Source organism: Hippoglossus hippoglossus, chromosome 22 (assembly GCF_009819705.1).
Source record: "Hippoglossus hippoglossus isolate fHipHip1 chromosome 22, fHipHip1.pri, whole genome shotgun sequence".
NCBI lineage: Eukaryota > Metazoa > Chordata > Actinopteri > Pleuronectiformes > Pleuronectidae > Hippoglossus > Hippoglossus hippoglossus.
Window position 1 is genome coordinate 8,311,595 of NC_047172.1, and position 20,326 is coordinate 8,331,920.

General features: G+C 44.0%; 1 protein-coding gene across 1 annotated transcript in view; it reads right to left on the minus strand.

Annotated features, from left to right (window-relative positions):
* hs6st1a (heparan sulfate 6-O-sulfotransferase 1a) overlaps positions 1–19,870 on the minus strand; it is a 57,233-nt gene extending 37,363 nt beyond the window's left edge. Inside the window, exon 1 of the mRNA XM_034575910.1 lies at positions 18,965–19,870. Coding sequence (XP_034431801.1) covers positions 18,965–19,464 — 500 coding nt within the window. The 5' untranslated portion in view covers positions 19,465–19,870. The remainder of the gene's footprint in view (positions 1–18,964) is intronic.
* Positions 19,871–20,326: the final 456 nt, after the last annotated feature.

A 20,326-nucleotide genomic window follows, 5' to 3' on the forward strand; every position in this document is an offset into this window, starting at 1 on the left:
CTCATTAAACAGGTTTCTCTCATGTTTTCTGGTTTGTTTTACGACGTTCGTCTTATTTTTGTTGATCAGAATTTCAGAAGTTGGTCTACAAACTGTGATGAGTGTTTCCAATTGACAGTTGAAGACAGTCACTAAATTTGAAGTTATTTTTGCGACAAAAAAAAAATCAACTCATCATTCAGTCTGGAAAATGGAAGAAAATAAAAATTCTAAATGACGCCGTCAAATTACTCGTTTTCCCAGACAACACTTCAAAACCTAAATCCAAACCTTCTAAGACAAAGAAAAAACTTACAACTGAGAGGCTGGAAACTAGAAACTGATTTGAAGTCATAGCTTGAAAATAAACGATTAAGAACTTTTCAAAAAAACAAATGCCATCTGATCACCTCTAAAAAGGTGGTATTATAATTATTTCCCCCAAGGAGGTTACGTTTTTAATATCACGATTATTTCTAACTTTTACCTCCATTACGATGGATTGATTAATTCATTATTTTATGCTTACTGGTACTTTCTGTTGAATTCTTTAAACTTTTATGATGACTGAGTGGAACCGATTCGACCCCATGATCCTTGCTTCTTCATTAGTCAGACGTTTGGAGCTGAAGAGGATTTCCTTAACAGCTAAACAATCATGAAGCATCAGCATCTGCTGCGGATGTGGATCATTGCACTGATTACCACACTCCCTTTAGTGATCGTGCCTGTTGTCATCCTAATGTACAACAACGGATGATCGCGCTATTTATAAAATGAGACTGAATAATTAACTTATCCCTCTTTGTTCAATTTCAGTTTTACTACAATTTAAACAGAAATTAAACTACTGTGACTTTTCTGAAAACATTTCCTTCCGTTTAATCCATACTATTGAGTGGTTGTGTAGTCGAAATGTATGGTGGTCTGATCCCCCCCCCTTACTCCAAACAACTCTCACTTAAGGAGGTGCAGTGAGACATACTGAGCACCCCCCCCCCCTCCCAACAGGGTCCCAGTCCAACTGTTTTGGTCCCAAGTGAAATTTACGCGTCCCAATTTCTTATTCGGCCCAATAAACTGAAATAAAGGGAAAGCGCTTCTAGTTGAAAACGCTGTTCCAACTGATTTAGCTGTAAAAATGACCTCAGCTGAGGAGAGCAACACACAGAGGCATTCTTCACATTGGAGTAGTGACCCAAGAAATAGGGCTATCAGTGTGAAATGTGTAAAAAAATAAGTTGGTGGGAGAAGACGGACCAGGGATATTCAGCCTACAAAATAAAACGCAGGACAAATAGGTTATTTTTCATGTGCCAAAATCACAGTTATCTTGAGCTCTTCCCTTTACTACCGATCACAGCAGGAAAACAATTACTTTGTTTGGGTAAAGAAGGGACAACCTACCGCTTGCTGGTACCACGTGTAATCTGTGAGGGTATATAGAGCTATAGCTGACCCTCTATGATAGAGCTCGGTGTTGCTTCATGACATGATGGTCATGCCAAACAGTATCTTGAATCATGACACTAGAAATGTTATATTCATGGAAAATGGCTTGGCTCTCACAATGTATTCAAACATGGGAGTAATTATTCTTTTTATGACCACCTGGGACCAGAAACAATCTCTGCACTTAAAAATAAGCATATGACTATGTTTTAATGATATGGTGAAGTAGCTTGCAAGCAGTTGCCATCCATTATCTGTACTGCTTATCCATGTGTTGCAAGGGGAGCAATCGCAGCCAACATTGGACGAGATTGACCTGTGCCTGGTTACACCACTGATGAGAGCCAAGAGAGTCAACCACAACAGTGAACTTGCAGGTGAGAAAACCAACACAAAGAGCTGCCAAACGCTTAAATACTCCACAGAAATTAGGCAAACTGCAGAATTGAGTGAAACATATTCGCAGGTTTGTCACTAAACCTTTTGACTGATTGCTCGAATAAAATGATTGACTATTGCAGTTTTGATAAACTATTTAGGTCGGTTGAGTGTGTCGCTGCCTTCCTGCAGCAGTTGACCATCGTGTTAAACACAGAACTGGACAGACAACTTTTGGGCGACTTTGACTTGTTTATATTTTATGATTTCTCATAAATGCAACCTTCAGGTCTCAAACCTTCCTCTGTTCTGGCACTGCACAATAAATCATATAAAAGGGAAGGCAATGCAATACTGACTGCTGCTATTTCCAAATCACCTGAGGCTGTAATCTTTTTTTTATATTAAAAAAGGGAAAAAAAGCTTCAGCCAGCTTCCTACACATCGTAATTTGGCGCTGTGAAGAATCTTCTGGCCAATAAACAAAGATACAAGCAGGAGAAAATCCTTCGGCTAATTAAAAACTGGCGAATCCCAAAGCACCTCAGCTCACGGCTGCATTTTGTGTATTAGTTTTAAGCAGTGAAATTTTTGTTCAAATGTTGGAAGACATTTGTCAAAATGTGACGCAACTCATGCTAATGTGCTCAATTAAGAAAATCTATGATTTTATTTCAATATCGTACGAATCCTTTTCTCTTGCCGTTGGGCTACAGCTATCCTGAAATAACCTGACAGACATCTTTAATCAAACTACAAAATAAATACATTTTAGAAGTACATTACATTTTAAAGCATTGCCATGTGTGACACAATAATTCAGTGGCTGTTTTGTAACCTGCAACCCTCTATGTGTCCCAACCATAGATAACCCACTGTCACAGATGTACATGGTGAAATAAAAAGACAAGTACGGATGTTGAAACATTAACAGAAAAACAACAACAACTTGGAAACAAAAGACTTTGTATTTTATAGATGGAAAACAATTTTTTTAATCTTCAAAACTAGATACTTATACTCACTAAATAGACTCTTTATGCGGCTTCATTATCATGATAATGCTGTCAAAACTGATTAATCAAAGAACTGTTTCTCGGAATTTCGTGACTGGGAGTGTGTTGTAAAGAAAGAAGTTGTAAAGGGCATTGTAATGGACCCCTGCGTGCAGTTGTTCATTTCAACCACTTCAGACAAGGCTCCAAAAGGCCAGAACACCACATCCAACCTTTTCACCCCATCACAGACACACATAATACACACTCTCTGAGGGCTGACCTCTTTACGCTGATTAACATTCCATCGGGGGAGGAGAAGGGGGGGACGAAGAGATACTTTCCCTCACCTTCTTGCCCTCATTTTCCTCCAGTGTTTTTTTTCTACTCCATCTCTGCTTTCTCTTTGCCCCGTGTCCCTCCAGCTGCTCACTCCATCTCCCTTTTCTCCCCGGCCTCTTTTTTGTTTGCCAACTTGAATGCAATTATCTCTCCCTCCCTTCCAATCTCCTGCTCCGCGGCACTTTTATTAAGATCTCTCTGTCGTCTCTACCTCCATCTCCACTTTCGCCATTTTTAAGGTTAATGTGCCTGTGCATGCATGTATGTGTGTGTTGTTCAGGCATGTCAGGGCAGGCATGTTACTCTACTCAACTTACAAGAACTTGACTGACTCACCACCTTGGATCGAGTGTGTTCATGTAATTCACACCCTGATTTATACCGATGAACACGTGAACAAATAAAAATGTATTCTACTAAAGGTTCAGTGTGTAAGATTTAGGTGAAAGGGATCTATCGGCAGAAATTGAATATAAAATAATCCTAGTGATGTTCTCACTAGTGTCTTGTATCTAAATTGTACAAATAGTTGTTTTCTTTACCCTACAATGGACCCTTTATATTTAAATACTTAATATTCACATGGGGAGTGGGTCCTCGCTACGGAGGCTGCCATGTTTTTTACAGTAGCCCAAACTGGACAAACTAAACGCCTTTTGAGTTTTTATGACAACGGAAGGCTCCCACATGTTCTCTCATGTTCGGAAAGGGAGGTGAGGGGTGATCAGCTGCAAAATGCAACTTCACTACTAGATGTCACTAAATCTTGCACACTGAACCTTTAAACATACGAAAATACACACTTTCTCATTCTGGTAACCAGTATAACAAAATGTAAAACATAATTAAGTGTTGCATTAACTATTCCACACCTCTGCTTCCTCGAGACCTGTGACTTGTGTACGCCTCCACATTTGCTCAGTGGGTGTGCACCGGCCCATGGCAACTTGTGTGTGTCCACGATGGTGAAGCTTTGCCCAGTAAAGATCATGTGCGTGTGTGTGTGGCATTAGACTCTCCAATCCAAACACTTTGGTTTTTTAAACACGTCAGTCCCTTCGCCAAATTTTTGATGGATTCCCAGTTGGCACAATTTCTCCATTTTAAATTTAAATCCCTTGCTCTTTAAAAAATGCAGCGACAAAAAAAAATATGATGCATTCAGGTGTTTAATTAGTTGAACGGTTTTCACAGAGTTCTGTGTTGCTCGATGCCATAAATTTGTTAACATATAAGGATGAGAAACACTTTTTAATTGAAAGCATTCCAATAAAACACAACCATTACCCACAACTCTACCATTGCCAGTTTAATTAACACGTCTGATACTTTAAGGAACAAACTAAACAGTATGAGCTCAACAGGTGTAGAAATTGTCAAATGGCTTCTGTACTGGGTTATAGAAGTTTGCACTGGTGTATCTAATGAAAGTCCGACTGTCATTCCTCATTAACGTTAGCGGCACTATCTCCTCTTAACTCACTTTAGGTCGTATAAAAAGGTAAATGTCAGGTCAAATCCATTTTAAACTTTATTATTTGCCATCTGACATTAAATTATATCTACTCCTTCTAATTCAAACTGACTGAGAGTTGAGCTCAAACAGCGAAGTTGATTAAAAGGTACCCTGTGGAGTTTCTCACCACTTCATGGCATTCTGAAGCCAAGTGGGTGCCTGTTATGTTTGTTCCTTCCTGCCGATGGCTTTCACATCATTTAACTGAGGAAACAGGATGTGGACAGAAAAGAGAGAGCAGAAGAAGACTGCTAACATGTATGCAAATGATGCACAGATTTAAAGAAATTGTTTAGTTTATTTAGCTTATATATTAGTTTTAGGAAGTAATTCAGCATTTATTTCACCTCAACACAAGAGGTGATAATCGCTGAGTGCAAACAGAAACTTGGTTTACAAGAAAACTCAACATGTAGCTTAAGCAGGTCAACAGAAAATTCAACGTCAACCATTTAAAGATAAATTAAGTGTTTATCATCCTACTTTTCCTGTCAAAATACCAAGCATCTATTTACAAACTCTAAACTGCTGCATCTGTGTCATATGTGATTATAAACTGATCTTTTTGGTTGTTACTTGCACCGAGGAGATTTATGTTCGCAATCCTGTCCATTTGTTTGAATGTTTTTTGCAGAATATGTCTGTGTACATGTATCTGATCTCAATATGCAACATGGTATTCAAGTGACCAATCAGACTTGGAGGAGGAATGCACTCTCTAAAGTGCCCTTAAGAAATCTAATAATGTCAAATTGCCTTTTAGATCATGATGGTTTTTTAAAATCATTTCCAACATTTAATAGAGGAAGCGATTAACAAAGACAGAGACTGGAGAGTTGTCAGGGCAAATGTTCACTTTCTTAATCAAAGAAATGTTTCTGAAAGTCCTGAGTTGTACCAAAATGAAAGAGCAACTTCCTAATATCCTCCGACCCTGTGAAAAACTGAGGAACATCGACGATCTGAATAATACGAAAACTCAGTTTCTGACTCAGACATACCTAATGTTCTTACATAAACACATTTTTTTCCTTTTCTCTATTCAGGACAGGCTAATGGGGATATGAGGTCACATTCACACCCACACACAAACAAGGTGAGTCACAAAGGAAACCTCCTCTCCACTCATACAGAACACCATCAAGCACAAAAACAGGCCGAGGCGAGCGGCATACGGAGCGTGGCAGACTTTCAGCTATGACTTATTACTTGGGGGGAGCAAAACAAATAAACTGTGAAATAATGAAGAGACAAAAGACGAATGAAGAGAAACCTGCCACACCTATGAGCGGCACATCTTTTCAAGTCAGTCAACCATGCATGTAGAGGACCACACAACCACACGTCTGCAGAAACCACTCGCACAAAGAGACCGATCAACAACAAAAAAAAGCATGCATATTTCTGTGTGGGTGTGTGTTTGTGTGCAGTTGAGTGTGAGCCAGACTCCAGCTGAGAGGGGAAGCAATAGCAATTCCCACTGACCTGAAAACTAGCTTGCCAGCCACCTCAAAATACTGAGGCAAGGGGAAAAAAAGAGGGAGAATGTCAGTGGGCACGAAGGCGATGAAAATACAGAGGGCGAGATTTTGAAATACCGCAGAGTGGCCCCAACACACACACACACACACACACACACACACACACACACACACACACACACACACACACACACACACACACACACACACACACACACACACACACACACACACACACACACACACACACACCGAAGGATTATGGGAAGGCACAGGCCCCGACAAACATTTGTACTGCCGGCTCAAATGAAAAGAAAGAGCGAAAGACGAGATAGAAAGACAGAAAAGAGAGGAAGGGATCATATATGCTGCAAGTGCACACACCCAACAGGACAAAAACAAAAAGTGTGTGTGTGTGTGTGTGTGTTTAAGTGTTGAGTGTTACTTTGTATGGGTGTGTGGATGTGTGTGGGAGTGCGACCCCCTTTTGCCTTTTGTGACTCCCCGAGGTTCCCCGCGGTCAAGAGCGGATCCTCTTTCTCTCTCGTGCCCTCTTTTCATACACTCATTCCCCCTCTTTTTTTTATACACTCACTCCTCGTTCCCTCCCTCTCTTTTAGCCCGGGCGCTGAATGGCCCCCACTCTCTGATGAGTGACTGATGAATGAAGTAGCTCTTTGAAGTCAAGAGTCACAGCAAGGCTGGTCAAGCATGAAGAGATGTCGGACAAAAAAAAAAAAAAAAAACGGCAGAGAGAGATGGGAGAAAGGAAGGGAGGAAAAGAAAAACTGGTGAGGGGGGGGCGGGGGGGGTTATTCAACAAGGGAAAACGTCAAACAGTGAGGATCCATAAAGTCGGTGAGGGACGGAAGCAGAATGTGTGTGGCAGAAAGGGAGAGTGTGTGTGAGAGAGAGAGCATGCTCTGCATTTTTTGCATGAGTGCCTCTGAGTGTTTGCATTGTGGCGCTCAACATGCAAAAGGCCAGAATCACGCAAATGGGAAATAACCCAAGACCTGATGAAGAGCCATGGTTCTGCAACAGACCCTCTGGACTACACTGCACTGCCTGCAGGTCTCTGGGTTTTCATGAGCCTCAGATGCCTCCACTCGCACAAGCGTGGGGGATAAATCTTTTGAAACAATACACCTAACAGTGCTACCACACTTTTAATTATACCATTACACCTTTTAGGGGGGTTTTATAAGTGCTTTCTGCAAATGATAATCCTTTTAGTCTTATATCCTTGATATTTTTCTTTGTTTAATTAACTACTTTATTACTAATCTCTACAAACATATTCTGTATGTGAATGTGCAGAATCTGTAGGCGAGGGACAAGATTTAATAAATGTATCTGCATTCATACGTAGCTGTTAATGGAAATTGGACAAAATGTCACCTGGACCAAAAACACCTACAAAAAGTATTGCTGTTTGTAAAAAAAGGGTTTGGCCTGGATATCTAATAGAAACCCTCCCAGAAACCCTAAATTACAAACGTTTGCCCCCATAGCTAATACAATCCCTCTCCCTTGGTACCATTTTTATGTAACAAATAAGGATTTTGCCTTCACGAGGATTTCAGTGTACATAAGGATTTGTTGCACTGACTTCCCTAGTTAAGTAAAGCCTAAATTTGTATAAACATCATACCTAGTTGACTAACGGAAGCTTCTCTGGGTACAACTTACTTCGCAATGACACTGTTCCTTCTAAAAGCTTCTCAGTGCTCAGCACTTAAAGGCTCCTCAGTAGTGAGGGGAACATTTGTTCTAAACCTTTTGAGCTACCACCAACAATTTCTTGGCTTTCAATAAGGTATGACACCAGCGTCTATGCCCATTTGCTGTAGGGAATATGACATTTAGATGACAGCGTAGTGACAGGCAGCCAGTCAAAAAGCTGTTTGATAGTTATTGTTTTGGCTTGATTTGTCCATTATATGTAATTAGAGAGGGAGATGCTCCGCCAAGTCAAATTTTGACAGCAAGCAGAAACCAAAGAAGAACTGTAAGTGATTCAAATATCTCAGACCGCCATCAGCCAGTCTGGTGCCTGGTGCCCACTGACTTATCCACTAAAGACACATTCTTGTGTCAGCAGTTGGAAAGTGATTTTGAAACTTAAGTTTGTCTTATCTTACATCACATAACAGTGGCTGTAGCTCAGGAGGTTTTATCAAGATGGACAACATGTCTCCACTTCCTCCAACAATCTGGAAATGACACCAAAAAAATCGACAAACTATCTAAAATGATTTGACTTGATGTATATGAGCCTTTTCTCTCTATTTGTATCTACGTTAACAGACAGAGGCTTTCTAAATTCAAGATCTTACTCAAAATAGTCTAGCCTCAGTGGGACTGGGTTTTCCCTTCCTATTAAACTCTTAACAGCGAGTCTGTGTGCTTGTTAGGACAACCCAAGGCAAATTCTGAAATATTGATATATTCTGTATCTTTTTTTTCGTGTACTAATCCTCTGAATGTCAGTGTACTTCGCATGCGCCACAGCTCCTGGAAGTGATCCAATACATTTCCAGCCTTTATGTGCCAGCCTAACATAAAGTAAAAAGGAAATGGGAGCAGGTGGAGGTTTTGATTCTTTCTCAAAGACACTGACTACATGAGGCTGTCAGTGGACATTTTACATATCTTGAGGGATCAAACTGGCAATTTCATTCTTACAAGACTATTTCTTAACGTGTTCTTATTAGGTTTCACAGCAGGTTTTTAAATTAGTTGAGAAGCTGACTGGCTATAAAAAGGCCAACACTCTAGTTTCCCCGTTGTAATTTAATCTGTTCACAAGAGGATAGTTAGCACCGACAGAAATATATGTATGTAGATATATAATTATATAGGGCTTCTCCATCATAAAGCTCCCCAGAGTGAGCAAGAGAGAGCACTGCACTCCTACTGTGTTTATCTCGATATCACATCAGATCAGATCACTGGCGGATAAAAGCACTTCCTGACGCATCACTTCCTCTCTCTGGAGGAAGCTGACACGCGTTGGGAACCCAAAACGACAGCGCGCTGGCAGGGAGGATGAAGAGGTGAAAGTTTTTTTGACAGAGCCAGAATCCAGGGAAGCAACGGGGTATGAAGGGGGGGGGGGGGGACAGCTGTTGAAGGTGGGAATGACAGTGCAGAGAGAGAGAGAGAGAGAGAGAGAGAGAGAGAGAGAGAGAGAGAGAGAGAGAGAGAGGTGGAAGGGGTGAAACCTAAATACTTGTGGCCCAGATCGACAGTGTCACACATGGTGAAGAGGAGGAGGAGAAGAGAGAGCGCAGCGAGAGACAAAGAGGTGAAGAGACACTAAGAATAGTTTAACTGGATTAGCTTTAACACTGACCTTTATTCAGCAGGATGACACCACCTCACTGTCTCAATTGCTTTTTACAGCAGTTACAGGCCTGTCCTACTTTCTCACCGTTAAGCTTGACTCCACAACGATTAGTGTTGAAATTTCCAGATGAGGTGACGTTGTTTCTGTTTCTTAGAAAAAGAGTTTGTATATGAAGAGGGGGTGCTTTGGTTGTTTGCTGACTGGTGACCATCCTTACTGCACATTCAAGTCTGAACTAGTGCGCATTGCTCAACTAAAGACGTTTTCCCGAAAAGAAGAAGCATCCCTTGTGAGTCACACAGCGAGCTGAAGAGAAAGCAGAGCTTCCAGGATCGGTTCCTGCGGTACAAACTCCTCCACTTCCTTCACGTCAAGAATAACACTGACATTTGTAATAATGTAAAAAAAAAAAAATCACCCCATGCAGTGAATTGAGTCTTTCTAAACACTTTATTGAAGGGATCACTTCATATGTTATGTAGTTTTAAGATAAATGACCTAATATAAATGCTTTTGACAAACATAATTTCCCATAAGCCCTACGTCATTGCAGAGTTAACACCGTCATGGTGCGACAAAAGAAACCAGTCTATTGGCGAGCTGAGAAAACCACAACTAGTTCAGACATGTCTGAAATGTAAGTGAGGAATAAAAGTGTGTTTTCAGACACCAGCGAATACAAAAGAGGAGAGTGATGGTGAGAATTGTACATATGGAAAATAGTAAGAGGGACGGTGAAACAAACTTTGATAAATGACAAAAGGTTTCAAGTTGTCATAAATGTGTTAAAATATCAAAAGTAAGGGTTAGACGATATGCTAAAGAATGCTAATTTTAAAAGTCATGATAGCTTTTGATTTAATTACTAGAATTGGTTTTATTATTTATTTATCTTCAAGTAAAATCAGTCTTGCTTTTTTTAACCTCATCTAAAGCTGGCAATTGTCACAAGTCAAAGTGAGATGTGGCTTCAAGCTCTAAAGAAAGAAACGGCATTCACATACCCTCATGCTTTTTGTGAAGTGTAATGCTTGATTCAAACAGACCCTTATGTAATGTAGATCACCAAGTAATGCCCTGATTTCAGTTCAGAAAATAGAAGATAAACACAATACCAATATGGGTTTTAGAAGTTTGTGATTCAAGATTTTGCTCATATGATTCAGCTTCGGGTACGAGAACAGACAGAGCACACATCAAATCACCGGACTGACTAGTGAACACCGATCCCACAAACCACACATTCACACGGCATACACCCGGACACATGCAATCCTCGCTTGAATGCACAAATGAAGGCAGAGGGAGACACTCACACACAAGCATACACACATGGGCAAGCACACACACACACAAAAACGTGTGCAGCTTCAAAAAGGAGCAACTGTGGCGATCCACGGCTCTGCCCTGGAGTGAAGCAGACAAACCAAGTGTAGCAGAACGAGGAATCTCTGTATTTTTCTTTTCTCCTTTCACTCCGTCTTTCCATGAATGGTATCAGCACTTGCTGTTCTGGTGGCACAGTTACACACACACACACACACACACACACACACACACACACACACACACACACACACACACACACACACACACACACACACACACACACACACACACACACACACACACACACACACACACACACACACACACACACACACACGACACCGAGGTCGTGGGATGGCATCACGGTCAGAAAAATGGAGAGACCTGATGGGAAAACAACACAACGAGGCGTGGAGCGATGCAGACACAACGCTATCATTCATTCCCTTTTTTGAGAATTAGTAAAAGTTAACCTACTGTGTCTGTGTGCACGCCTAAACAGGAGACAGTCCAAATCAGTAAAAACTCCTCCCCCTAATTCAAAGAGGCAGTACGGGATTTGCATTTTTCCCACAATTCAATTAACACGCTTGTCAGCCTCTTCTCTCCGTTCACATGCCTCCTTTGGCCATCTCTCGCTCACACACACACACACACACACACACACTCATACACAAACACAAGCACTCTCCCACAGCAACACACCAGCTTCATGAATAGATGCATTTATTCATAAACACATGCATGCAGAAAATAGATGCATTCATTTGTTTGTTTATAGAGCAAATGCGAGGACGTCAGACGGAGGGATGGTGAGAAGCTGCCGGGTCACATCCTGTCTGGACTCGTCACATCCAAGGGACATGAGAGGACAGTGCGGTTAATGAACGCACAGAGTGGTCCCCGGGGATGTCTTTCTCTCGTCTGTCCTTCTCCATCTCAGAAGGAGGGAAAGGATTGAGGGGGGAGGGCCATCAAACAATAAGGCACCGTGGGGTGTGGGTGGTAAAAGAGACACTCAGGGTCGATAATGTGGCAGGAGAATCAGACAAGAGACGAGGCCAAACCCTGATTCAGAAACCAGGATCTGAGATCAGCTATAGACGCGCTGACATTGCCGCTGGGCCGGCTAATGACTGCAGCTTGCCTCTTGTCTGATTAATGGCCTGTAATCCCATTCTCATTCTAGCATTCCGCAGCACCACTCATTAACGGCCACAGAAATGTCCACTAATCAGTCATGTCGCTTTTGGCTAGCAAGGCTAATGCTAGGCTAGGCTAATCAATGGGCGGTAATCCTGTTGGTGGAGCTGCTGCGGCGTAGCACCCCTCATTACCAGCCATAGAAATGTCTGCTAATAATTCCCCGCACGGCTATTTGTCCACAGGGCCGCGGAATCAGTTTGGTGGTGGTGGCGGTGGTGGTGGGGGGAGGTGGGGGCGACATTTGACAGTTGGCAGCTTAGCGTGGAAGAGACAGAGTGACACACGGAGTCACAGAGGCTGTGTAATGATTAGGAAATGCATCAGTATGGCTTTTCTTTACTACTCGCTCTCCCTCCCTGTCTGCCGTCTTTGTTGAGCGTACAGCCGGAAAGGCTCCGCTCTGTGTCAGCGTCGTTCAAAGTTTTATCAATTCATGAAAAACCCTTGCCAATCCATAATGGCTAATCAATAATGAAGGCTTGCAGGCAGAGCAGAGATAACCCTTCACGGAGAACCAGCAGAGACAGTCGTCAGCGGTCAGGCGAATCCCTCTCCTTGTTCTGTCTTTAAGATGCACTGAGGTGAGACAGCTGGAGCAAATCAATAGTGATGTCGGCCTTAACTCAACTTGACCGTACTGGTTTGTATTCTGGACAGTTTCAGTTTGATGTTGATTCTGTGATCCTACAATGAATACAAGAACACCACAGACTTTAAGCAAGAGTTTGACTTTAATCGGGGCCATTCAGTCAATCTGCGGGGCAAAATGGCTGCAGACGCTCGGAATGGCAGCGAGTCAAACCACTGCCCCGTATGTAACCACGTACCCCTCTTGAGCTCAAGTGTCTCAGCTCTGAACTGCGAGGTTGGGCTTGTAAGTTATGGTGACCCGAGGCTGAACCTCAGCTGAACTCTTGTAGTGGAGAGGAAGCGGTGGTGTAGGTAAGAGAGCCCTGTCAACACCCGCCTCAAGCTACTGAAGAAGAAAACACATAGGGGCCATATCTCACCCTTTTATGTGTGAGGTTGTGTGCGAGTTGACCAGCATTTCCCTGCATTGTGAAGGGCAGAGCATAAAGCACGAAGAGCCACTTACTCAACCACATCATCAGCAGTTGGTGAGCTGATCTGGTGTGGAATTTAAGGCTATAATCAGTGAGCAATACACCATTGTAGGAATAATAATGATTATTTCTTTTGCCTCGCAGACAACATAACATCTAAGCCTATAACAGACAACATTATATAGTAACACCTTACTGGTGTTGTTGATGAGGTGATTGTCATTATAAGCAAACTGAGCAGAGCTGTAACCGAAGATGATTTCCAACCTGTGGGTCGGGAAACCACCAAAGGGACATAATATGAATTTAAAGAGTCATGGGATGATTAGCAAGTTTGGAAATTAGAAACTGTTTCAAGACATTTTGGGTAATTTTACCTATTAAAGACGAATTCATAGTTTGATGTCCGTTATGGTTCTAGTGATGAAAATGTCACCATTCACCCATTACCGCTAGCGGACACACGGATCCCTATGTGGACGTCCACATGCCTTGACTGCCCGCGTTGACAAGACATGCTAGTTAAGTGTAATCAGAGGCCAAATGACAAATTTAAGACAGACTCACCAGTCAACAATGTGGAGTCTGTGACCAGCATTTGCTTATTATTTTACTAAATTAGATTAAAATTACCATTGATTCACGTTGAGCAGACTAAAAAGTCCAGTTAATGTGAAGCGAACATTCAAAAAAAGCATCTTATTTTCTGACTTAGTGTCACAAAATGCACTTGAATGCCTCTGCCTGTGCACTCATTCCTCACATACTCAACATACACGTGTTGCAGGTGTTAAACCACCGCTAGTAATCCCAGCTAGAGCCAGGTTTCCAGTCGGAGAGGCAGACTTATTCTGTTTGAGCCTGGTAAACAGGCGGGGAATGAGTGGCTGGAGGGATGTGGGAATGTTTGTTGGGAATGCTGGAACGTGGTGCAGCCGCAGTTGCAGGATGAGCGGACGTAACCAGCTTTGGAGCGCCTGGCCGCCAGCGCTTAAACCCGGCTAATCTGATTGGATTAACACCGACCTGCCTGGCTACACATGAGCGCGCGCACGCATGCGTATAGACATGGTCACATTCACACAACTCACTCACAGAATCTCACACACACACATTTGTGCTATATGCCAATCAGCAAGGGCTACCTCTGCAGCTTCCTGGAGTTCATCTGGATTCTGAGTTGTGCTGGTTGGCACCATGCTGGGCTACCACATGCACACGCATCCACTCTCATGCCCACGCACGCACGCATCCACTCTCATGCGCACACACACACACACACACACACACACACACACACACACACACACACACACACACACACACACACACACACACACACACACACACACACACACACACACACACACACACACACACACACACACACACACACACACACACACACGATTTGTGCTGTGAATCTAAAACAGACCCATTGAAAGCAGAGTAATGCCCATTGCCTGACAACCGTGCTAATTGACTAGCCCCCTCCCCAGCAATGAAACGAAACGTTTTCACCCCTCCATCTTTTATCTTTTCAATCATACCCTGACAGCTTGCCTCTTGTCCCACACTCATCCCATCATCTTCCTCATATTACTCTTCATCGCCTCCATTTACTCCTCTGTCCCCCTCTCCTTTCCCCCATCGTCCTGCAACCCCCAACCCCCCTCCTCCTACTCATACATGTAATCATTCATTAGAACCAAGGCAGTTGTCCATTAGGCAAAGCGGCCATTTTGGAAATTGCAGCAAATCTTCCATGAAAAGACATTTCCTCTAATGCAGTAGTCACGCTCGGAGGGAAAGGGAGAGAAAGATGGCAAGAGGAGAGAAAGAAAGACAGAGGGGGTAGAGATGGAGAGAGGAGAAAAATCAAGAGAGGGGGGGGAAAGTGAAGGAGAGAGAGAGCGAGAGTGCGAGCCCCCGGCCATAAAGCCACCAAGCAGAAAGCAAGCCTGCTGTTTGATTAGAGAGTGACACCATCACGGAGGGTTGGAAGGATGGAAGGAGAAGGAGGGAAAGTGTTTTAGAGGGGAAGCAGAGGGGATGAGGAGGAGGCAGGAGAGAGAGAGAGAGAGAGAGAGAGAGAGAGAGAGAGAGAGAGAGAGAGAGAGAGAGAGAGAGAGAGAAAAAAGCAGGGAGCGATTTGAGAGAGGACCGAGATAGAGGCAGTAAAATTAGCCCCATCACTTCGCCTACCAAGACGCTCTATGACACACTAGGATTAAAAACAAACACACACACTCTCGAGATGTGAACACACACACACTCTCACACAGGACAGATGGTATCCCCCATCTGAGAGTGTGGCTCTAATTTGAGCAAAGTGATAGGAACCTCCTTAACCAATTAGAGGCCTCGTTTCTAAGGCCTTGCATTAGGGTCTGAGTGTTTGTTTTACACACTCATTAATGTGTGTGTGTGTGTGTGTGTGTGTGTGTGCGCGCGTGCGCAGGCGGGGGGGGGGGGGGGGGGGTCCTGTGGGATCAGTGAAGAACATAAAAATTGATATAAAAAGGTGGCAAATGGCAAATCAACTGCTGAGTACGGGCTCTTTTCTCCCACAATGCCACAGTTCATCTCCATCTCACCTCATCACAAATCAAAGACGGACCTGTCTCTCCTGTTTCCGACCATTCATCTCAGTGCCGCAGGCGCCTTCTTAATGCTCCTTCCTCTAAAGCTGAGACATTTGTCAACGGACCAAACTGAACCTAATCCATTGTAGAATTATTTTTTCTTTCTCCCACAATTTATGATAAACTGAATTTGTGTGAAAAAATGCTTTCATGCTCTTGTGAGGAAGAAGCATTTTGCAGAAATCGTGCAGCATGCTGTCGTACAGAATCATGACATAATACAGCCAACAACAGGCCCTGTGAACGTTACAGTATTAACATAAAACAGTTCAATAGAAGCTGTACAGATTCAGAAAGCCAAGAAATACCAGAACAACTGTCGCTCTCATTCATTGAAAGGGAAATTGTCAGGCTTACGCTGCCATTATACTGTGCTTTACAGTTTACACATAAGTTCCAGGTTGGCAAGCATAAATAGATTTCTTGTGCTTCTATGTCAGGAAATGGAATAAATTTGAGGTCTGTTGATGTTTGGACAAAACAATCAATGTGAGCACGTCAACCTGGGCTCTAGAAACAGTTGATTGATAATGAAAACAATCATTCATAGCCCGAACCATAAATCATCAAATTAAAAAAACTACAATATTTGCATTGCAACTTGTCCAGTACTGATCAATTCTTAAATACAGATATTAAAAGTCTTGAATTTCTTCCATTTTTACTCTGTGGACGGGTGTTTTTTTGTTATTCAGATTAGGTGGAATTTATGTGCTGGTGGAAATGTTCCTAATTCATGTTTTATTTTTGCAGCGTTTGAAACGTTTGTGTAAAATGCACTTGACAGTTGGATGAGAGCACAGCTGCAGAGAGAGAAACGACGGATCTCAGCACAAGAACTGTGGCTGCTGCTGCTGCCGTGGTCAGAGATTTCTAGATTGTCAGCTTGGTCTCCCCCCCCAACCCCTTTTCCTCAAAGTTCAAGACACAGCTCCAAACCATTTCCTCCTCTTATGTGGGCAGGTATGTGGAGTGTGAGCCACTGAAATCGACTGGAGCAACAGACTGTTTATCTCCGCCACACTGATAATACGCACGGCCGATTTCAAAGCTACGCATACGACACCGTGCCAAGAAATCCCTCACCACTGCTCAGTAAACACAGATGATCTTTTTCACACTTTCCCTGGCCTCTTCACCACACTGCCACTGCCCTCGAGACAAATGTCCCTAAACAAGCACCGCAGCCCCGACACGAGAGAGCCAAACAAAGAGGGAGCCGAGGACTTCTAACATACTCAGACAGAAGGAGACACGGAGAGGAGCGGGCGATGAGTCAGAAAAAGAAACAAAAATAGGAGGAGAAACGCAGAGTGTGTTTTCAGTTTCTCTTCATAGTTCATTGCCGCAGCGATTCACTTCTCGTCCCAGTGGAAGTGGAGCTGCGTGTAATACGGAGCAGCATTGTTTTTCTTCAGGGTGCTATTAAGCTTATAGTCCCTTGTTTCTTCTGTCAGGAGTGATAGGATAGTCGATTATACCAGAGGCAAGATCCTCTCTCTGCTGCGCTCACACTCGCACAGTGGATCGCTCTCATCCACTCTGCCTCGCTGTCTCTTTCTGTTCCCCTGGCCTCTTCAGGTGCACACAAATGCGCACACAAACACGCACACACATCTGGGCTTTGAAAAAGTGCTCACAAAGTGATGAAAGGCCGTTTATCCTGCATCCACTGTGATATCTCAGCGCCATGTAGAATGGCCGGACGCGTTATCACCTATGACCGGGGGGAGACCACGGGAATCAGGACTGACGCCAGCAGCAAATACCAGCGCTGGTGTGTATGTGTGTGTGCCCCAGCGGTAATAATCACCCGGATTAGAGCGGAGCCAAACCCCCGCAGAGTCCCCCCCCCTATTCTACCCCCCTCCTACCGGCCCTGCCCTGCCCAGCCTGCAGCTCTGATCCCCCAGTTTGAGCTGCCATGGGAAGCAGAGCAGCCAGCCCGACACCTCCACCGCCCCTGGCTGCCAGACAGATAGGCACAGGGCTGGAAAACCCTTCTTTCTTTCTTTTCTCTCTAAAAACCCCACATTTTTTTCTAACCCTCTTTTTTGTCCTATTGATCATCCACAGCCAGAATTAAATATTGAACAAGCCCAGGCAAGACAAAGACACTACACCCCATTCAGCAAGCGTACTCTTTACCCACAAGGGTGCAGTGAAATGGAAGGTGATACAGCCGTCAATATGTCTGTGTGAGGGATGCAATGTGTTGGCAACAACAATGGGGGGGGCCGCGGAGAGGAAAATGGTTTATAACTTAATAAGGCTGCACATTGTGTCTGGATACCTTGCAGCCAATGCGAGGGGATTATTACTGAAGTGTACTTTTCCTGGATGCAGTGCCCGCAAATAAATTCAGCCAAATCCTCAGTGTGGGACTCACTGGGAGGGCAAACCCGACACTGGCTCCCATCAACAGTTGTCGGAGCCACTGTTGAGCTCCTGTGGCATTTGTGACAGCACTGGGCTGAATTGTCAATCAACATTTGTCTCTCAACGCGTATTATCAAGCCCGCTATTTTCAGAAAGCCGCACACAAACCTTCCCACTCTGTTCTCCCCACCCGACGACACAGTAATGACCCGATGAAGAGAGAACCCTGTGATTTAGGAAAACCAAATGTGACATTACCAATTAACCACATAGTGGGACTTGAATGTGTTCACAGTCTTCAGATATGAGGTTATTGCTATTGCCTCCTGTTAGGCTGTGTCCCTGCTACATTCCTTTGGTATAAATTTGACTAAAAATCCGTTGCACACTCATGTAAAGTTTTGAGATTTTGTGCGAAGAAACGCTTTAACATTTTACCATCTGATCTATTATAATGACCTCTCCAGAGGAACGAGCCTGCATTAAAGGCTGTTTTGTAAACCAGACACAGACACGCACAGTGTAGGACAGAGAATCGTGGTAACTTAGCTATTTTACACTTGTTTAACTTGATTTTTTTTGTGTTGTTTAATGTGATTACTCATTTTGCAGAAATGCGGCTTTTGAGTTTATTGACTGTTGTACCCTTCAGGTGTATTTTCTACACTGGGGCATCCCTGGAGTACTTATCTAAAATGAGATTTGATAAGAAGGGACTGAAGTTTTAAAGTTAAAGTGATGTAATCATTACAGGTTCCCACTTTGTGACTACAGGTTACTTCCACACACTTTATCTTCCTCACAATAAAAAGCCAATAAAAGGGAGAACACTTCCCCCGGTCTTACCTCAGGTTCATCTGCTTGTTCTCCTTCTTGTTGAGGACCCCCGGCACACAGTTGGTGAGCTCGGTCCAGTCGGCGTGCAAGCCGCAGCTCCAGCCGGTGGAGAACCGGGAGAAGAGCCAGGTCTCCTTGCGGTTCGGCCGGTAGCAGGTACACTTCTTCTGGCCCGGTCTGCAGTCGCAGGGGACCTCCAGGCGGACATTCTGGACCAGGTGCCGGCCGAACGTAGTCCCCCCGGTCTTCTGGATGTGCAAAAACACGATCACGTCCTCGCCTTTGATTTGGAAGTCGATCGTCCTCTCCAGGTCCCTGACGGGGAAGTAGTATTTCTTAACGTAGTGGGGGTCCGGAGTGGGGAAGATGTCCCCCTCGTCCTCCTCCGTGAAATAACCGTGCGGGGAGCCGAAATTGATCACCCCGGGGGCCACGTACTGATAGAGAATCAGCATGAAACACACGGATCCGACGACGATCAACAAGAATTTGCTGCTCCTCTCGACCATGTTCCTTCCCAGTGCGGTCCCCACAGCACGCTACCATTTCCCAGTCAAGCCGACAGCAGGGAGCGCGGCGCTCGGCTTCTTCATGCTCGCTCTCCTCCCGCCGCCAGGAAGGGCTCGTTGTGTTGTTTTTCGGGGGCTCAAGAGTGGCTCAGTCCGCTGAGAGGCGACCGGCGAAGTTGGCTCATCGTTCACCGCGACCGCTCAACACCGTGAAAGACGCATTGTGACTCGCTCGCTGACACCCCCCCTCCCGTGGCCGACCCTCCCCCGTTTACTTTACTTTGGTTTCTGGGCTCCGCCGCACAGACTCACTGCGTCTCCATGGAGCTGCGATCCCCGGATGAAGCGTGAAGAAGAAGAAGAACAATAAGAGATCTACCTTTCTACCAGCCTCTCTCTCTCTCTCTCTCTCTCGCTCTCTCTATGAAAACACGGTGAAAGGGAGAGTCGCTTTAATTTACTGGTTCACACGTAACGACCGCGTCATCCGCACACAGCCAATAGAAAGTGGCGATAGATAGATAGATAGATAGATAGGTGGTTAAGTATGTAGGAACATAAGAAGGTAGGTAGGTAGGTAAGAAGGTAGGTAGGTAGGTAGGTAGGTAACTAGGTAGGTGAGTAGGTAGGTGTGTAAGAAGGTAGGTAGGTAGGTAGGTAGGTAGGTAACTAGGTAGGTGTGTAAGAAGGTAGCTGGTCAGCCTGGTTCCACGCTAAAAGCTCTTTTAATAAAGATTTTCTGAAGCTTCAATGGACAAAATTGATGATAAATCTTGTTCTGGAACCAGAGTCGTTCTATAGGTGGGCGATCACTGTTACGTTCCGTAGAGATGGACGACACGTCTCCACCTCCTCCTACTAT